Below are 19695 nucleotides of genomic sequence, written 5' to 3'. Positions count from 1 at the left end.
CAGTAAGCATTCAGTGAGTGAGGAAACGAGTTCATGGTTTGGCCTCCCCTTCAGCCCACTCCCACTCGGGACCCGTGACACTCCCAATATGTTTCTTTTTCATGCATCCCCTAACACCAGACTCTCCTGTCTCCAGAATCCAAGCTGGACAGCATGAGGAAGGATATTCTTGCTCAGGTACAGAATGAAAGCCGGATCCGCAGTCAGAAACTAATGACAGAGCTCACAGATTTCGTGCGAGTGTTCCAAATCATCAACTCAGACATTCATGCCATTGCCCAGTGCTGCCAGAAGGTAGGTTCTTCCCATCTGTCTGTCCCAGCTTATCCAAGGCCCATCCTTCCCAGAAGCTCAGGAAACTCTTCAGGTCTCTGCTGAACTTCCTAAAGGGCTTGATGTTCTTATGTATTCACATAAATGATCTGTCTTTGCTAATTCTTGCCCTGTTCACATGGCACATAGTTTCCTGGTGTCGGGAGGAGATACTAGTGTAAGGAAAAAGGTAGGATCTTGCTTTCAGAGATACTGTTCTGCTCTCTGTGACAGCTAGTCAGATAGGACAATGTTGCCCAGTCATTAGGGTTATGATCTGGTGGGAGAGAAACTGCCTCAGAGAGACCTGGGTCAGAGGGGGATCTGATCCCCTATTGTCCCTGATTCCATTTGTTGAAAGGCAGCAGTTTGTCCTAAAGCCTCTACTCTAGAAGGCAGGAATGCTCCTTGAGGATGGGCCTAAAGAGTTTCACAGGGTTGTGGGGGTACTGGTCTCATACTGTAATCCCTGCAGTTGAATGAAGCCAATGAACAGTACATCCAGCTGGAGGAGAGAATGGAATATATCCAGTCACTCCTGGAACTCATCCGCAACCATTTTAGCTTCTATAGTGCTGAGAATGAGAAATTGGACATCTCGGTAAGAGGGGATTTCAGGGAGTCAGCCATCCTACCTGGTCCCCATCCTCCACAACCACGTCTATGCCACTTCCCTCTGCTTGTTCCACAGCTTCTGGATATGTGGGAGGCATTTCAGTTTGAGAGAAGCCAGGCCTCAGAGATCCTGCTCAGCAAGCAACATGCCATTGTGCCCAAGCTACAGCAGCTGATGGCAGCAGCATTGGCACAGTTAGAAGGTCTGCTGCAGAAAGCCCTGTCTGGTCCCTTCATGGACCCTGAACAAGAGCAAAGGAGCATTGAGAACCAGCTTATTGCTTTGGAGCATCAGTACCAGGACACAGTCAGCCACCTCAATGAACTACACCATGCTTATATGACCTTTACTGGTACTGAGGACCACCCCCCCCATTGTCCCATGATCAGTCTCTGAGATAAGGTTGGGACTCAGTCATGTGTCCTGTGTGATTCTAAGCAAGTCTTAGGAATCTTATACCTTCATTGGTCTCTTTTATAAATGAACAAAACCTTCATATATCGGGTATTTTAGGTATTGTACTTAGGTGGGACTATAGAGGGCTCAGTCTGGTAGGGAAGGCAAACAGTTGAATGTTTCATTAGAATGTGATGGAGCTAAATACTATGCAGGAGAATTGTGTGCCATCACTGTAGAACTAAGCCTTTGTGTAGTTTTGTTCAATGTAGTTCTATATGAAGGAGCAGCCCCCCCCAAAGGAATAATGTCTTTTTATATATATATTTTTTAGATATACATGACAGTAGAGTGTATTTTGACATATTATACATACATGGAGTACAACCCATTCCAATTAGGGTCCTACTTTTGTGGTTGTACATGATATGGAGTTACGCTTTGTGAATTCATATATGAGCAAAGGAAAGTAAAGTCCAATTCATTCTTTTGTCTTTCCTATTCCCATTCCTTTCCCTTCCCTTCATTCCCCTTTGTCTAATCCAGTGAACTTCTATTCTTCCCTCTCTACCCTCCCTTTTTGTGGGTTATCTTCCACATATCATAGAACATTTGGCCTTTGTTCTTTTGGGACTGGTTTGTTTCATTTAGCATGATATTCTCCAGTTCCCTTCATTTCCTGGCAAATGCCATAATTTCAACCTTCTTTAAGGTTGAGTAATATTCCATTGTGTATATGTACCACATTTTCTTTATCAGTTCATCTGATGAAGGGCACCTAGGTTGGTTTCATAGGTTAGCTATTGTGAATTGAGCTGCTATCAACATTGATATGGTTGCATCACTACAGTATGCTTATTTTAGGTCCTTTGGGCATAGACCAAGGAGTGGGATAACCAGATCAAATGGTCATTCCATTCCAAGTTTTCTGAGAAATCTCCAGCTGCTTTTCAGAGTGGTTTCACCAATTTTCAGTCCCACCAGCAATGTATGAGTATATCTTTTCCTTCACATCCTTGCCAACATTTATTGTTGCATGTATTCTTGACAATCGCCATTCTGACTAGAGTGAGATGGAATCTCAGTGCAGTTTTAATTTGCATTTCTCCAATTGCTACAGATATTAAATATTTTTTTCATGTATTTGTTGACCAATCATATTTCTTCTTCTGTGAAGTGTCTGTTCCTTTGCCTATTTATTGATCAGTTTATTTGTTTTTTCGGTGTTAAGTTTTTTTGAGTTATTTATATATCCTGGAGATTAATGCTCTCTTTTAAGTGCAGGTGTTAAAGATTTTCTCCAATTCTGAAGGATCTCTCTTCATATTCTTGATTATTTCCTGCTGCTTTCCTGGCAACCTAAATACTCAGACCTTTTAGCCCACCCAGGGACATCATTCCCCGGGTTTCTTGCACCTAAAACAGGGGTCACTCCAGGTAAACTGAAATAACTGGGCCCGCGAAATAACCACACAAGAGACAGAAATACCTTTTTCTTTGGTTGTGTTGTGACAGCTCCTCTGACCTTAAGGGTCTGCAGAAAGGGAGAGAGAGAGAGCCCACACGTGCTGATCCCTTTTATTCAGGAGAAGCTATTCAAATGAGGCAAGGAGTCAGGTTTCAGAGGGCTAGCTTCATGATGTCTGCTGTCAGCAGTTGACTGACATCTAGGAAGGCCACACCCAAGGGCAGAGTAAGAAAAGGGGACACAGAAAGGGGGTTTCCATGGAACATTCTATCCCAAACAGGGCAAGGGGTAATATTACAAAGGAATAGGTGAGCATAGCTCCACCCATGGGGCTGTAGGAAGGCACGTCCATGCATGAGACACAGTCCTGGAACCCTAGAAGACCCGGGCTATCCAGCTGCCACACCTTTCAGCAGAGTCAGACCCAGTCACATGCTGGTTTGGCCTCCCACAGTTTCCTTTGCTGTGAAGAAGATCTTAGTTTGATACCATCTCACTTATTGATTCTTGATTTTACTTTTTGTGCTTCTGGCGTATTATTGAGGAAGTTGGTTCCTGAGCTGATGTGATAAACATTTGGGCCTACTTTTCTTCTATTAGATGTAGGGTCTCTGGTTTAATTCCTAGGTCCTTGATTCACTTTGATTTGATTTTTGTGCACGGTAAGAGATAGGAGTTCAATTTCATTCTACTACATATGGATTTCCAGTTTTCACAGCAACATTTGTTGAAGAGGCTATCTTTTCTCCAATGTATGTTTTTGGTGCCTTTGTCTAGTATTCGATAACCACATTTATGTGGGAATGTCTCTGTGTCTGCTAAAGAATGACGTTTTGATGTTACAGTAGCCAATATGGTCTAGAGGGAAGGCTGCTGAGGGCCTCACCAGCCCACAAAACAGGACAGATGTGTTCATTTAGCCCTTCTATACAGTCGAGCAGGTAAGCTAGTTCCCATCTGTAAAACAAAAACAAAAACATTGTGGGCTGGAGTTTCTTTTTTCAGATTTGTCTCTTGGAAAAACACATTATTTGTGAGTTGCTCCTTTGCCAACTACCAACTACTACCATATCTTCCTGTGAGCATCCCCAATCTCAGGGCTGTTTGGTCAGATAAGATAGAGGACACTCTAGAACCACTTTCAAGCTTCTTTAGCAGTGTAGTGAGAAGCCCTTAGCATATACTCTTACCTGATGTGGACCACAAACCTTGACCTTTTCTGTAAGGGGCTGGGATAATTTGTGAAAAATCACAGTAGAGAATTCAGGCCTTGTGGTTTTAGGCCCAAAAAACCCAACAGCATTGCTTTTACTTCTTTCCTCCATCCCTATCTCCTCACCAAACTCCCAGTTAAAATGACCTAGGATTTTAGATCCAGGTGGTTTAATAACTGCCCACAAATTTTAAATCATGGTTCTTCTGTTTTAGTCATTACTTTTAGAGTTTGCTTTATTTTATAACCATGTGAACAACTATTTTGACATATGAGGTTTACTGGTTTTGTTTACTTACTACCATTTATTTTAAATACCACATCTTTTAATTCCTTCCTCAGATGGCTTAGAGTATTTCTCTGAGTATTTTTTCAAAGAAGGGAGTTGTAGACATTAAAATTGTTGTGCTCCTTATATGCTGAGAATGACATTAAAATGTCACAATTTAGGTAAATATTGACTTTTGAAATCACAGATTTGTTTTCAAACTTTGATACTGAATCATTGACTTCCAACATTTAGCATTGGATCAGATATACCTGGTATCAGTCTGATTTTTCTTTTGTTTCAATTTATCAATTCTTTTATAATTACTTATATGTGCTATGGTCTCTTTATAGAATTTTTTACTGTATGTTGACTTTACTAGATCTCTCTTTCATTTATTTTCTTCATTCTCACACATTCTTTTATTCCTTTCCTCTGAATTCTAGATAAAAATTATGAGCTTGTATTATAAACTTCTATCTTCTATGTATCTAGTTTATCTTTTTCATTGTATTTTAAAGTACCCATTTATTCTATATGTATGCATGCTTATGTATACATGTTCAGGCATGCAAGTGGGTGTTTATGTGTGTGTATACATGCTTATGTATCCTAGCTATATTTGCTGAAGATGACAAAAGCAAAGATACTCCACTAGCAAGAGCCACGTTGTGCTCAGATCTATTTCTAATACTGTTTCCCACTGAAAGGAACCAGGGCTACTCAGAGTAATGGATGATTCTGAGAACTGTGGTAGGGAAAGTACAAGATGAGTCTGGAGTATCTTTTATACCAGAAAGTAAGGAAGTGTTAGATTAACAAAGTGATGGTAGCTTGTCACAAGGATATGGGAGGGATGTCAACAGGCCAAATCTGAGACAATCTGAGCAACTAAGTAATATAGTAACAAATTCTAAATTATCAAAAAAACTCCAGTAATTTATTATACATCGTAATGTTAAATAAATAAATAAAGATAAATAAGTATAGATTCATGCTTACAGTAGAATACCAAGAGCTAACTGGCAAATGTGAAGAGAGGGCTGGAGTGGTAACATTCTGTAACTGTTACTGGAGTAAAGATCTGGTTAATCAAAGCAAAAGACAAAGGGTTAGCTAGGTACATCAGTACTCACCTGTAATACTAGTGTCAGGAGGTTCAGGTAGGAGAATTTCAAGTTCAAAGCCAGCCTGGGAAACTTAGCAAGACCTTATCTCAAAATTGAAAAATAAGGAGGGTTGGGGATATAGATCAGTGGTAGAGCACCGTGGGTTCAATTCTCAGTAATAGGGGAGAGGGGCTTAATTTGTTGAGGTAGGGAAAGTTACTATTAGAAAAGCCAGCTCAACAAGAAGAAAGAGGACTACTATTACAGAGTCATTCTTGCTAGGAGACTGACTGAGTGTGGCTTATATTGGTGGTTGGTGGGTGTGCCCAGACTGGTGAGCACCTTCCAGCTTCAAGAGGGCTGGATGATACATATCTTATCCTGATTACTTAGCCATGAGGTGTTTTCGGTTTCTATAAGTCTCAAAAACAAAGACCATTATTTCTTTTGGAGGTTCCTGCGCTGATTAGCTACGTATTTATTATACAATGGACCAGAAAGAGATGGGGATAACTACCCCAAGGTCCTCTTGACTGTCAAACTCTTGGTAAGGAAAGAGAACATCCTTTCTTTATACACACTATAAACTCCTGGCAATTAAATTAAAACATCCTTCCTCAGCTATGTGAAACAAAGGCACAAAAACATCCCAACACTTGATTTCATAGACCATCATAATAAATATTGGATCAAGTAAGGATCATCAATGGATGACAAATCTGGGGCAAGTTTGATGAGGAGCAGAATTAAAACCATTTTAGAGTCAAACCCGAATAACTGAGGAAGCAAAAGAAACAGTAATTAATTAGTGGAGAAATTCAGCAATTTAATCAAAATTAAGATCACCAGTGAAAAGCAGGCATATGTCTCCTGATATCATACAGGAAGGAAGACACACATCACCTATGCTGTGGTCCAGCTGAGAATTGAATAACATCATGAAAAAAAATCATAAAAATACAGTTTGAAGAACTTTCTAGTAACAAAAAAAGGAAGAATGAGGACTATATGGTATTTCAAAAATGTTTGTTACAAAAGACAAAAACTATGGAAATGTTCCAGATTTAAAACTTAAAAGACATGACAAATAAGAGCAATATTTGACCCTAAATTATATATTATACCTGAGGGGAATCAGTGCTATAGAGAATATTATTAATTGACAAAATTGGAATGAGGAATATAAAAGTATTGTAGTTGTGATATATTAATTAATTAAAATTAATTTAACTCAATAACTTAGTAAGGCCCTAAGCAACTTAGTGAGATCCTGTTTCAAAAAAATAAAAAATAAATAAAATTAAAAAGGCTAGGGATGTAGCCCAGTATTAGAGTGCCCTTGAGCTTAATCCCCAGTAAAAAAAAAATTAATTTGATAATCATCTTATGATTATATAAGATAGTATTCTTATTCTTAGAAAGTACACACTTTGGGTATACATTTTGGGAATAAAGGGATAGCCAAGATTTATGTAACTTATCCTTAAATAGTTCAGAAAAAATTTGTATTTGTGTTCTCATGCCCATATACATAGAGAGCATGTAAACACAAATAATAAAGTAAATGGTTAAATTTTAATAAGTCTACCCAAAATTATTCACTTGAGTATTTTTCCTTGTAAAACTGAAATTTTTGAAATCCTTTCCAGATAAGACATTTTAAAATGCAATGGAAATTACTGAATAGATAATATGAAAATGTTCACTGAAAAAAAAGAGAGAGAAATGTGCTAATTCAGTAGCTTGTGAGATGAATGGAGGAAATAATTGCCAATGGCAAACACAATAAGGAGCTTCACTATTTATCCCTATGCAGGCCAGATTTTCTTTCATAGTTATCTCCCTGGACTTCCCTTAGGCTATTCATTCACTGATTCATTCACTCAGCAGATATTCGTTATATGCCTGCTGTGTACAGGCTTGAAGTACATTAAAGAACAAATGACAAATCCCCATTTTAGTTGGAAGAAAAAGACAACAAATAATAAATATAAGATAAAACTAAATTATATAGTGTATTAGAAAGTGATAAGTGATCCAGGGAAGAAAAAAACTGTTGAGAATGCTAGGAAGGGAAGATAGCAGTTTTTATGGGACAGTTACATAGTCCTCATCATGAAGGTGCTATATGAGCAAGGACTTGGAACTGGCATGGGCATGAGCTGTGTTATTCTCTGAGGGAATAGTGTTCCAGGAAGAATGAACTGTAATCACTCACACACACACACACACACATACACACACACACACCACTTTTTTTCTGATATTATGGGCTCTTGACTGACCATTCCCCAACTAGCTCAGGTCTTAGCCAGCCCTATTTCACAGGAGATGACAGTCCAGTGCCTCTGCCAATCTGTGGGACTCGTCCTATCGTACTGCAGCAACACATATGGCACCTGTACCGAGTGATCTCTGAAAACATCAGTGAATGGAAGTGCATGGCTTTTGCCAAGGTGCTAATACACCTCCTTAGAACTTTTGCCTGGGAATAAGGATTGCAAGGGTGGGGTTAGAGGAGGGTTTCAAGCTGAGAGTGAGCCCTTTTTCCTTTAGTTCAACCTGTCTATGGCCCAGGAAAAGACAAATAGCTGGCTGACAGAGGCAGCACGGATGAGCACCACCCTGGGACTGCACAGTCCAGTGCTGCAACGCTGCATGCGCATGCTGGAAGAGTTCCGTAGCTATCTGCCCTTGCTTACCAAACTGGGCAGCTTGCAGCTGCAGAACCCTAACTACCAATCCCTCCTGAGAGGTATGTTTGGTTAGAGTCAGAGGGGAGAGGTAAGTGGGGATGCAGAGTATAGAGCAATGTAACAACTTAATTCTTTGTTGTTTTTGCTGAAAACATCTTTCCTCCCTAGATTTCTCCCCGCTTTCCCCCCAAATACCATAATATTCTTTCTCCAACAGATAAGAAAATTCTAATCTCCTTTCTGTAGGCTACCCTTTGCTGACTTGGAGGGGATGATAGTGGCTGGGCTTTGCTTGGGGTCTTGGTTCTGAGCTCTGTACTGTGCTTTGCATCTTGGGTTCTGAGCTTTTGTGCACTAAGATCTGCAGTCTGGGCTGGGCTCTGGGTCTTGCATCTGGACTTGTGGTAGAATTAAACTCTAAAACATGGGTGGGATTCTGTCACATGCTGGGTTTTCTTCTGACTTGTCTCTTCTACCTCTAGCTTTAGGGCTGAACATTCACAATATGGAACTCCTAACACTGGGCCAGCTGCTCGCTTCTCCGCTGCTGGAGTTTGCAGATCGAATCAACCAGGTGGGGGTCCACAGGAGAGAGTTAAAAGAGGTGGTCCAAGCCCAATACCTGTAATAGAGTCAATCAAGGGCTAGTAGTTCCTTGAAACACAGGGGCAGTAGATGTTGGCATGTAAGAACAAGTCCTTAAGTCTTCAGATGATCTGATGGGTGATTCTAGACACTATATGACTGAATGTTCTCCCTAGGAGAAGGAAATGGGTAGCAACCTCTAAGTGATAGGCACACAGAACAGCAGATGTCCCCTAACATTTACCCTGTCCCAAAAGAGAACAAGCTGATCAAAGTGTTATCTTCTCAGTGAGAGCCTTGCACAAAGGTAGGTTTTAACCTACCTGGGCTATCTTTGAAGCCTGATGGTCTCACTCTTCCTCCATCTCTGAGACTTTTACTTCCTGAACCCTGTCCCTTGAGTTTGTCTCAGACTCAGTCCCTAAGTCCTTGCTTTAAAGCTTTCTCCTCAGCCATCTGCCAGTCCTGGCATCTGAGACCCAGGTGTTCCAGGTCTGGCAGTGTGAGAATGAACGAATTCATGCACAAGAGAGCCTGAAACAGCTGCAGAAGTACTGGGAAACGTGCCATCTACGCCTGCTCAACTTTATCCTGCATGTACCCTATGAGCCCCCAGCCTCAGAGCACTCTAAGAGGCAGGCCCTCCGCAACCCTCAGTGGGAAATAGTGGGCAAGGACAGTGGCACCTTCATTCTTTCAGGTGAGACTCAGCTCTTGTGACCTCATGAATGCCTTCTGCCTGGGACCATTTTCGTCTATTACATCTACCAAGCCCTGCCATATCTAGTTTCTTTAGCTAGGGCCCAATCATTACTGGGTAGCCTGAGGGATCAGTCTTCCATGTAGCTCTTATACTCTTAATCTCCATGGGATATCTGTCCCCTGCCTACACACACAAACACACACACACACACACACACACACACACATACACACACACACACACATAAACATCTTCCTCCTAGCCAAGGCCTGGCTCCTTCAGAGATGGTACTTTCTTTTCTGGATGTAGTAAAAAATAACCATTCCTTGTGATTATTTTGTCTTTCAATGCTTTGTCCTCTAGATTGCACCCTAATGATTCATCCTCATTCACTCATTCTTTCTTTCACTCATACCCTCATTAAACTTACCAGCCTCCTCTGTGCCAAACACAAGAGACTCTGAGGTTTACAGAGAGTAGCCCTGTCCCATGGAATAATGCCACCTCAGCTTTTTCCTCCACAGACTATAGTAGCTTACAAGATTCTATACATGGAAGTCTTCAGACGTTGTTTAAGATACTGGCCATCCAAAAGTCAGGAGACTTACACAAAGTAGCTTTGGAGTGGGTGACCATCATGAATAGCCTGAGTGAGTGCAGGCCTTTAGCTGGGCTGATGGATGGAACCTGAGGTGGGATGGCCAAGAGGGATGGGGGTAAGAGGTGGAGGCTGAATGGAGAATATCTGAAGGACAGATTGAGAATCTCCTTCAGAGATATTTCTTCACATGGGGTGACCAGGTCTTTATTTACAATGAATGTTTTATTTCCCCTAACAAGGTGGGGTGACCAGGTCTTTATTTACAATGAATGTTTTATTTCCCCTAACAAGGTCCCTGGGTCCTGATGAGCAGAGTATTTTGGTTGGGCTTATGGGGGGGACCCATGAGGCCAGGAACAGGCTGGACCTACTTGCAGAAGCTAGTACTCTAGTGTCTCTCTCCAGTGTCCCTCTGGCTGCTTCCATAGGTGCCCTGCTAGAGGTGTGGGTGATGTTCCAGCAGAAGTGGATTTTTATAAACAAAGTTCTACATGAGATGAAGATCCAATTTCCCAGTGCTGATCTGGTAGGGAGTGGAGTGGAGGCAGAGTGGGCAAAGGCTCCTGAATAGTGGCGGAGTGGGGAGTTGCCATTTCACATTTACACTCATTTTTACCCTCTCCTTCACCACAGAATGCTCGTTTCAAGGTTATGGATGATCAGTATCGGACCCTGATGCGCATCTCTGTAGCTGACCCCATGGTTCTGTCACTTATAATGCCCAATGCCAAAAGGAGCCCTTATTTCCAAGGCCAGCATCTACAACAAATGCTGCAAGCAGGATCAGTGGAGCTGGAGAGCATCATCATGGCTCTAGAGAGTGTACTCTATGGTGTATGTGCCCAATTCCCACGCCTTTTCTTCCTTAGTGATAGTGAACTCGTGGCCTTGCTAGCTGCCCCTCTAGAGTCATGTGAAGCCCAGTTGTGGGTCAAACGCTGCTTTTCTCATGTGCGTGCTGTGAACTTCCAGTCCATCCCCCAAAATAATGAGAAAAACATGGATGACCAGGAGTCAAGTCCAAACAGACAAACTCAGGTAGAGACACTGGCTGTGCTAGGGGAAGGTGGGGAGGAAGTGAAGCTGCAGCAGCCCCTTCTTCTGCATCCAGATCTCCCCAAGTGGTTGGCCTCTTTGGAGAAGTGTCTGCGTTTGATACTAGTGCACAAACTGCAGGATTGTGTGGCTGCCCGCCTTACTCTTGTTAAAGGTGAGGCCTTTAACAAGCTGCCTCAGCAAAACCAGTTGGCCCTGCAACTAAATGTCCAACACTGGCTAGATTTAATCCAGGCCTTCCCATGGCAATGTATACTGATAGCAGAAGAAGTGGTGTGGCGAGCTGAGATGGAGGAGGCTCTGCTTGAGTGGGGGACCCTAGCCATGACTTCCAGGCATATAGGCAAGCTAGAGGTACTGGTGCAATTTATACGAGCCCAGAGGAGCTCCAAGGGTGGACAGCCTCTGCCCTCTGTCCGCCGAGCCAGCCTGTTTAGTGCTCTACTGGTTATGGCAGTAACTCACCGGGATATAGCACAACTGCTAGAGAAGCATCACGTCAGTGATCTGACAGACTTTCACTGGGCCCGCCAAATCAAGTATCACCTGGGTTCACCTCATTTGATCCCCAAAAGTCCCCTGCAGAGTCTTATGACTACAATATCTAAGGAATCCTCTCTGACACCAGCTGCATGCTGGATAGATGTGCTGGGCCGGTCCTTCCTATACAATTATGAGTACTTTGGTCCCAGACTGAGGCCACTACCCAGCCTGCTGCCTGAGAGGCCAGTGCTGGTTCTATTATTGGCCCTGGAGGAGGTGGCTTGTGGGACTCTACTGGGCCCTGACGGTGTGGGTAAGAAAGGGTTGGTGAATAGCCTGGCACAGGCTCTTGGCCGCCAGCTGGTAATGATGCCCTGCTTGCCTCAGACAGAAGTCCGATGCCTGAGCAACTACTTGAATGGTGCTCTGCAGGGTGGTGCCTGGCTGCTATTGGAGGCAGTTCACCACTTGCCTCCTGGCTTGCTGTCTGCCCTGGGCCAGCGCCTGGCTGAACTGCAATACCTCTGTGCCCCACTGTACCAGGAGGCTTCCCAAAGCACCAGCACCATAGATCCCACTAAGCCTCAGCTTCTTGGCACTGGCTTCTTTGAGAAACATCATGTGTCTGTGTGCTTCGGCTACGGCTGTCTCCTGACACTGCGTGCCCTGAGCCCTGTTGTGCCTGCCAACCTGCACCAGCTACTGAGGCCTGTGGCACTAGCACTGCCTGACCTACAGCAAGTAGCAGAGCTGACCCTGCTGGGTGCAGGTATACGTAATGCCTCACTCATGGCTACTCGCCTATCCAAATTCTTCTCCTTAGAGCGTGAGCTGGTGTCTGGGCATCTGCCCTGCCGCTTGCCACTGCTCAAAAAGATACTAGAAGATACAATACAGACACTAAATGAGACCAGTAAGGAGGAAGTCAACTTCCAGCATTCCAGCAGCCAAGCAGCCATGGAAGAAGCTGCCCTACTGCGTGCCCTGCTACACTCACCACTGTTCAGCATCCTTGATGGGCCCCACTTACACAACCTCCAAGAGCTGCTCAGTGGCATTTTCCCTAGTGCTAGCCAAGTGTTAGCAGAGCCTATGGTCCACAGGCTGATGAAGCCATTGGTGGTGGAGGAACTGCGGCAGGTAGGACTGTATCCTGGCTCTGACATTTTGGGGTCTCTGGAGCAGCTGAGTCAGGCCCTGAGCCGGGCCTCAGGCATTCTCCTCCTGGGCCCTGCAGGCAGTGGAAAAACTGCTTGTTGGAATGGCTTATTTAAGATTCAGAATCGGCTGGCAGCTATGGAGAATACCTCAACTCAAGGCTGCCAACCTGTGGAAATTACTCACCTCTACCCCAGTGTTCTCAGTTCCCAGGAGTTTCTAGGAAACCTAGAGGGCCCCTGCTGGCACCATGGTGTCTTTCCCAGGCTGCTTCGTGCCCAACCTCGTTGTAATAGCATGGGCCCAAAGGAGCAGGGAGAAGAATTGATGGGGATGCAGCACTGGATAGTATGTGATGGGGCCTCTAGTGCTGCTTGGCTGGACTCCATTACTTGCCTCCTGAGTGACTCTTCCCAGCTTAGCCTCCCCAACGGTCAACAGATAGCACGACCCCCAGGTACGTTTCTCTTGATGGAGATAGCAGATGCAAAAGGCATGTCCCCAACAGTGGTGGGCCATTGTGCTCTAGTCTGGTGTGGTGGGGAGCAGACTTGGCAGTGTATGCTTAGCATCTTGATGACAGCCCTGCCCCATGAATATCGCTTACAGTCCCAGACAATCACTGAGCTCAACCACCTGGCTGAAGTTCTAGTGCCTGCAACATTCAGATTTCTTACCCGCAAGCATGCCAGTTCTCTATTGCAGGTACATGGGCAGCAGGCTGTTTGTCCAGGTGTGGCAGAAGTCACCAGCCTGGCACGTATCTTGCGTGGTCTGCTTGACCCCCACCTGCGCCTAGATGAGGAAAAGAAGGCACATTCAGGTGGGAAGATGGAAGGCTGATGTGAGAGGGACGGGGTCTCTAGGGTAGCTGGGATATAGCTGGAGCCAGAAATATGGGGTCTTGGTGGAGCTGGGCCAGGAGACTAACAGTGAGAAGTAATATGGGCAACTTCTACTGCCCACCCTCTTCCCTGACTCCTACGTTTTGCCTACTTGGACTCCTGTTTTGCTTGTGGTGACCATTGCAGAAGACCTCAGCTCTAGTGATCCTGTGACCCAACACTTAAGGTCTTCAAAAAGTGGCTCTCTGAACCAGTCCCAGGCTGACAGTGATGATATGACAAATAAGCACCGGGAACACTTGCTGGTTGTCAGCAGTTTCCTTTTTGCCCTGATTTGGGGCTTTGGAGCCCACCTCCATTCCAGGTACATATAGGGGTAGTGGATGGGGGATGAAGAAGGCTGAGATGGACTCACCCATGGCAGTTAAAACTCATATGACATCACTGTGGGTATATGGTATATTGTATGTGTCACAGATGGAACTGACACTTTTGCCTGTGTGTCCATCTGAGCAGACTTTGGCCCCTCTTTGATACCTTCATGAGGAGTTCTATTAGTTGCATCTCCAACTACCCTGAACCACCACAGTCAGCCTCAGTGTTTGATCTACATGTAAACACCGAAGATGGGACACTAGTCCCCTTCACGGGCCAGTACCTGAGCAGTCGTGTCAAGGGAACTCTGGGCACCTTCTACCCATCTACCCAGGTATAAAGCACAGTGGGTCAGCAGCTAGGGTTGGGACTTGTGGCTACATTAGGAGCAGTCCATGTTGAAGGCCCATCTGAGGCCCTCTTGCTTCTTTTCTTTCTTTTGGTTTTTCTTTCTCCTCCTCCTTCTCCCCCCTCCCCTCCCCATCCTCCCTCCTCCTCCCGCCTCCTCCCCCCTCCTCGTCCTCTCTCCTCCCTGCCCCCCACACCCCTAGGTTGAACTCAGGAGTACTAGGGAGTTCTTTATCAAGAATCTATATTCCCAGGCCTTTTTATTTTTATGTTTTTATTTTGAGATAAGATCTTGCTAAGTTTTCTGGTGATGTCACTAATTTGCTGAGGCAGAACTCAAACTTGCAATCCTCTTATCTTAGCCTCCCAAATTACTGAATTACAGGCATGCACAGTTGTGCCCAGCTCCCATTCTTTGATTTTCAGTTCATAAGAGAACACTTGTAATGTTCTCCAAGTACAGCTTTAAGATAAGCCCCCATAGAACTGTATTTTCAATGATAACTGCCCTATCCCTTGCCTCAGTAAGCCTTGTTTCTGTCCTGCAGACTGAACGGCTCTTATATGTGGTGGACCTGCTTTTGTCAAGGGGACAACCAGTGCTCCTTGCTGGAGAGGCAGCAACAGGAAAGTCAGCCTTTCTGGAGGCGCTTGTGAAGCCAAATCACTCTTACATATCTAGTAACATCCACCCTGCCTTCAGTTCTGCTCACCTTCGCCTCTTGCTGAGCAGAGGGATCCAGGGCCAAGCACAAGCTAGTCCATGGCCCGGGCGTCAACCTGATAATAAAAGCTCTCTCCTCTTCCTGCTGGAGGATCTGCACCTGGCCACTTCTGGTGAGGAGCTGGGAAGAGGGAAGGAACTACTGTCATCTCATGAGACTATAAAATTCTTAGCAATTCTCGTACAGGCTAGGCAAGTGCTCTACTGCTGAGCCACAACCTCAGCCCTCAGTTTTTCATTATTAATATCTTATCATTCTACATATGTTCCCTGAGCTTCATGAGAATGGAAATTTGTCTAATTCATTTTGATATATCTGACGTGAAGTAAATGCACAATAAGAGTTTATAGAAGAGATAAAGGAAAGGAGAGAAATTATGATGTAGGTTTGGGATATTCAATTTTAAAAGTTCTAAAGTGTTATAGCTCCAGATGATGACATGTTCTAAATATGATCACAGGGATAAGTATAAGAGGTTTTTGAAGTCAGGGAAGTCAGTGGATCAAGGCATTGGATGGGTTTCCAGTCAAACACTGAAGTCCTTCATGGGATATATTAGTGCTTAAATAGTAGTAAAAGGTACAATTTACTATGTACTAAAACTTACAAGCTTTATATCTCATTTAGGGTTTGTAAAAACCTGGTGATATGGAATTTATTGATTACTTTCAAGATGAGGAATGTTATACCACATGAGCAGAATCCAAAGGAGATCTGCATCTGGTGTCTGGGCATCTGCCTTGTCGCTTGCCACTGCTCAAACAGATATTAGAAGTATCTAGTGTGGACCAGCAATTGCTGGGCTGTGCACTGATTTAAAATCTCTAGAGCAATTGTCATTCAGTGAAGAGATTGGAGCATACCTAAACCTAAACCCTGCCTCTAGGAGTTCGACCTCCAGGATTAACCCCCCAAGGGTGGAGCAAGCATCATACTCCAGATAACCCTACCTAACCTCAGAGAAAGGAAGCTAGAATCTTTTGAACTCCAACAGAAACAATTGTTCAATTTTTCATTGGGATCCTTTTTTTCTTTTCTTTTTATTTTTTCTCTTACATTTCTACCATTTTTAAAACCAATTTTTTTCATGCATCAATTTATTGAGAACTAGGATTAGTATATTTCAGTTTTGTATTCTTTTATTTTTACTTTTTTCTGTTTTTAATTTTTTTAAATATATACTATGTATATATTTTTCTCTCACTTATTCATGCCCCTCAATTCTCTTTCTCCCTTTTCTTCTGCTAACTGTCAACCTCTACTATTCTCTCTTCACACTTCCTATAATTTTTTTATGTCTATTTTCTCTCCTCCTCCCTCATAAACATCACGTCCTACAACATTTCTGTTCTCTATATGTCCAGCATTTGAGATTGTAAACCTTTTTGCAAACTTACTGTTTTTATTGTAGTCAATAATTGATCATATTATTTCTGTTTATTGCAACAAAATTGTAGATGTCTTAGGAGGAGCTACTTGGTTTAAGGCTGTATATTGTTTGCATTGGTTGCTGTTATTTTTTTTTTCTCTCCCCCTTAATGGCAAGGTACTGGAAACATTCAGGAACAATATAAGTCTACAGGATAGAAACTGTACTGCCTCAGACCCATACTTATAGATAAGTAGCCACACAAACAATATGAAAAGGGAACAAATCCCCCCAAATGAAACCAAGATGCTTCAATAATAGAATGCAGTCACACCTCAGTAGAAGAAATGTCAGAGAAGGAGTTTAGAATGTACATAGTTAAATTGATCTGTGAGGTTAAGGATGATGTAAGAAGTAGAATCAGAAAATTCGGGAGGTGGAAGATCACTTCAAGCACTAATCTGCAACATAAATAAAGAACTTAAAAAACTAATTACCAAAAAAACAAATAACCCAATCAATAAATGGGCTGCTTCTTCATAGTAGAAATCACAGTTGATCAACATACATGAAAAGAATGTTCACCATCTCTAGCAATTAGAGAAATGCAAACAAAAATTAAGATTTCATCTCACTCCAGTAAGAATAGCAATTATCAAGAATATAAGCAACAATAAATGTTGATGAGGATGTGGGGAAAAGGTATACTCATACATTGCAAATTGGTGCAATCATCTTGGAATGCAGTATGGAGATTCCTCAGAAAACTTGGAATGAAACCACCATTTGACCCAGCTATACTACTCCTTGGTATATAACCAAAGGCTTTCAAATCAGCATTCTTCAGTGACGCAACCACATTTATGTTGATAGCAGCTTAACTCACAATAGCTAAACTATGGAACCAACTTAGGTGTCCTTCAACAGATGAATTAATAAAAAAAATGTGGGGGGGATCCAAGATGGTGAGCTAGAGCAAGGCTGCATTCCTTGTTGCTCCATGACATGGGATTCAAACAGTGGGAATACTGTTTCTCTGCAAGTTATTAGAGGATCGCCAACAGTTGCTCATGCACAGGACCCCCGGCCATCGTTCCTTGTGGACCCCCATCTACCAGCATGGGGCTCCCCTGGTTGCATCCATCTTGGGATACTTCAACTACTGCCATAGTCGCCTGCAACTGGGGACACCGGACAGGGTATGGAGACAGCTGCCAGCCATAACCCTGCATGCCACAGAGCTTCATCTTTGAACATGCTGCCTAATGCCACTGCCTGGCCTGACCTGACACTTCATCTCCTAAAGTAGCCGCCTCCATCTTGGGACACCTTTGTCGCAGACTTTGATTATCCTTGCTACCACCAGCACTATCTTTACTTGGGGCAACCCCCAGCTTGGGACACAAGCTGGGGCCTAGAAACAATATCAAGATACCTATAGTCTCTCAACTCTCCCCTCTCCCCCGCAGCTACTAACCTGGCAGAGTGTTTGCAGCTATATGGCTGGTCCATACCTCTCAAAGACTGGTTCTGATCTGCCTGATACAAAACAGCTCTCTGTGACAGGTGCACAGGCCCCAGAGCACAGCCCGCAAGACCTCCAAAGAGAAAGGCTCCTGATTGGGAAGTAGAAAGGGAGTGGTGAGTGAGATACAGTTTAGAGGCTAAAGTAGGGACCAGGAATTGTGAGGTCTACAGGCAATATAAGGAGATAAGACCAGGCACTCACATCATATGTGCGGGCTCCAAAGGAGATTCTTGGGGTGCAATCTGTCAATAGAGACAGCAAGTGCTAGATCCAGTATCAAGGAATTCCGCCACCAAAACCAACTCTTCAACCATAAAAACCTTCACCACCCTGAGGGTGGAGATACCAGCAAATGACAGAGAACTCCACCTATGGGATGAGAAGGGAAGCAGGAAAGATACTGAACTCTGACAGAAAAAAAGCCTTTAATTTTTCTTCGAGTTTTTTTTTCTTTTCTCTCTCTCTTCTCCCACCCTCATATCCCCAACATTTGTGAAACCAAGTACTTTTCATGGATTAGGCTACTGGAATGTCTGAATAGTATATCATAGTTGCATTGTATATTCTTTTATTTCCTATTTTCACTTTTTTTCTTAATTTCTATATTTGTTTGTTTTTTTGTGCTCTCTCTATTGTATTTTTACTTACTTCTCTCCCCAATTCACTTTTTCTTATTTCTTCTGCTACTAGATAATTTCTTTTGATTCTTCTTTCATGCTACCCAAGATCTGATAACTCTATATCCTCACCTCCTACCTCCTTAACATTTGATCCTACACCCCACCCCAGATTCTCTCTTTGTCCACCATCAGAAACTGTAGACCCTTTTGCAAAACTACTGTATATATTATAGATAATAAGTGAACTCATCATTTCTGTATATTGTGACAAAATCATAAATGTCTTATTAGCAACTATTTGGTTTAAGGCTGTATATTGTTTGTATTGTGATCTGTTAATATTGACCTCCCCCTTAAAGGAGAGGTATTGGAACCCTGCAAGGACACTATAAATCTATAGGGTGAAAACTGTAACACCTCAGAACTGCAGAGCTAGAAGGGAAGACTTACATAAACAACATGAGAAAACAAAGGAAGAAAGTGCCCCAAACAAACCAAGATACTACATTATTAGAATCCATAGCCAGCACAGGAGAACAAATGTCAGAGAAGGAGTTCAGGATGTACATGATTAAAATGTTCTGCAAATTAAAGGATGATATAAGAGGACAAATACAGGTAGCAAAAAATCATTTTGATAGAGAGCTACATAAGCAAATGCAGGAAACAAAGAAATTAAAGGGATACAGATAGGAAAAGAAGAACTCAAATTATCACTACTTGTCAACAACATGATTCTATACATAAAATTAATAAATGAATTCAGCAAAGTTGCAGGCTATAAAATCAATACCCATAAATCAAATGCATTTCTGTATATCGGTAACTAATCCTCTGAAAGAGAAGAAAACAATCCCATTTACAATGCAAATGAAAACTACTCATTTCACTAATACAATTATTATTTTACACTTACCAGACATATATAGAATATTTCATACATAAGTGATACAACACACTTTTCAGCAGCACATGTATCCTTCTCTAAAATAGACCACATTTTGTGCTGGGGTTTTAGCTCAGTGGTGGAACACTTGCCTAGCATGTGTGAGACATTGAGTTCGATCCACAGCACCACATAAAACTAGATAAACAAACTAAAATTATTATGTCCATCTATAACTAAAAATATTTTAAAATAAAATAGACAAAATTTTAAGTCTATTTTATTTTAAATAAACAAAGCAACTCTTAGCAAATAAAAAATAATAGAGATAATAC

At 42.7% G+C, this 19695-nt stretch overlaps 1 protein-coding gene across 1 annotated transcript in view; it reads left to right on the top strand.

The window, feature by feature from the left end:
* Nucleotides 1-19695, top strand: part of Dnhd1 (dynein heavy chain domain 1) — a 91351-nt gene that overhangs the window by 34976 nt on the left and 36680 nt on the right. The window contains exons 12-24 of the mRNA XM_077797281.1: nt 137-294; nt 788-913; nt 1004-1280; nt 7711-7838; nt 7939-8137; nt 8561-8652; nt 9156-9363; nt 9891-10016; nt 10396-10493; nt 10601-13487; nt 13696-13873; nt 14026-14218; nt 14781-15069. Coding sequence (XP_077653407.1) covers nt 137-294; nt 788-913; nt 1004-1280; nt 7711-7838; nt 7939-8137; nt 8561-8652; nt 9156-9363; nt 9891-10016; nt 10396-10493; nt 10601-13487; nt 13696-13873; nt 14026-14218; nt 14781-15069 — 4959 coding nt within the window. The remainder of the gene's footprint in view (nt 1-136; nt 295-787; nt 914-1003; nt 1281-7710; nt 7839-7938; nt 8138-8560; nt 8653-9155; nt 9364-9890; nt 10017-10395; nt 10494-10600; nt 13488-13695; nt 13874-14025; nt 14219-14780; nt 15070-19695) is intronic.

This window comes from Urocitellus parryii, chromosome 4, assembly GCF_045843805.1.
Source record: "Urocitellus parryii isolate mUroPar1 chromosome 4, mUroPar1.hap1, whole genome shotgun sequence".
Classification (NCBI taxonomy): Eukaryota; Metazoa; Chordata; class Mammalia; order Rodentia; family Sciuridae; genus Urocitellus; species Urocitellus parryii.
The sequence above is the reverse complement of the archived record's forward strand: the minus strand, read 5'-3'. Positions and strand labels throughout refer to the sequence as shown.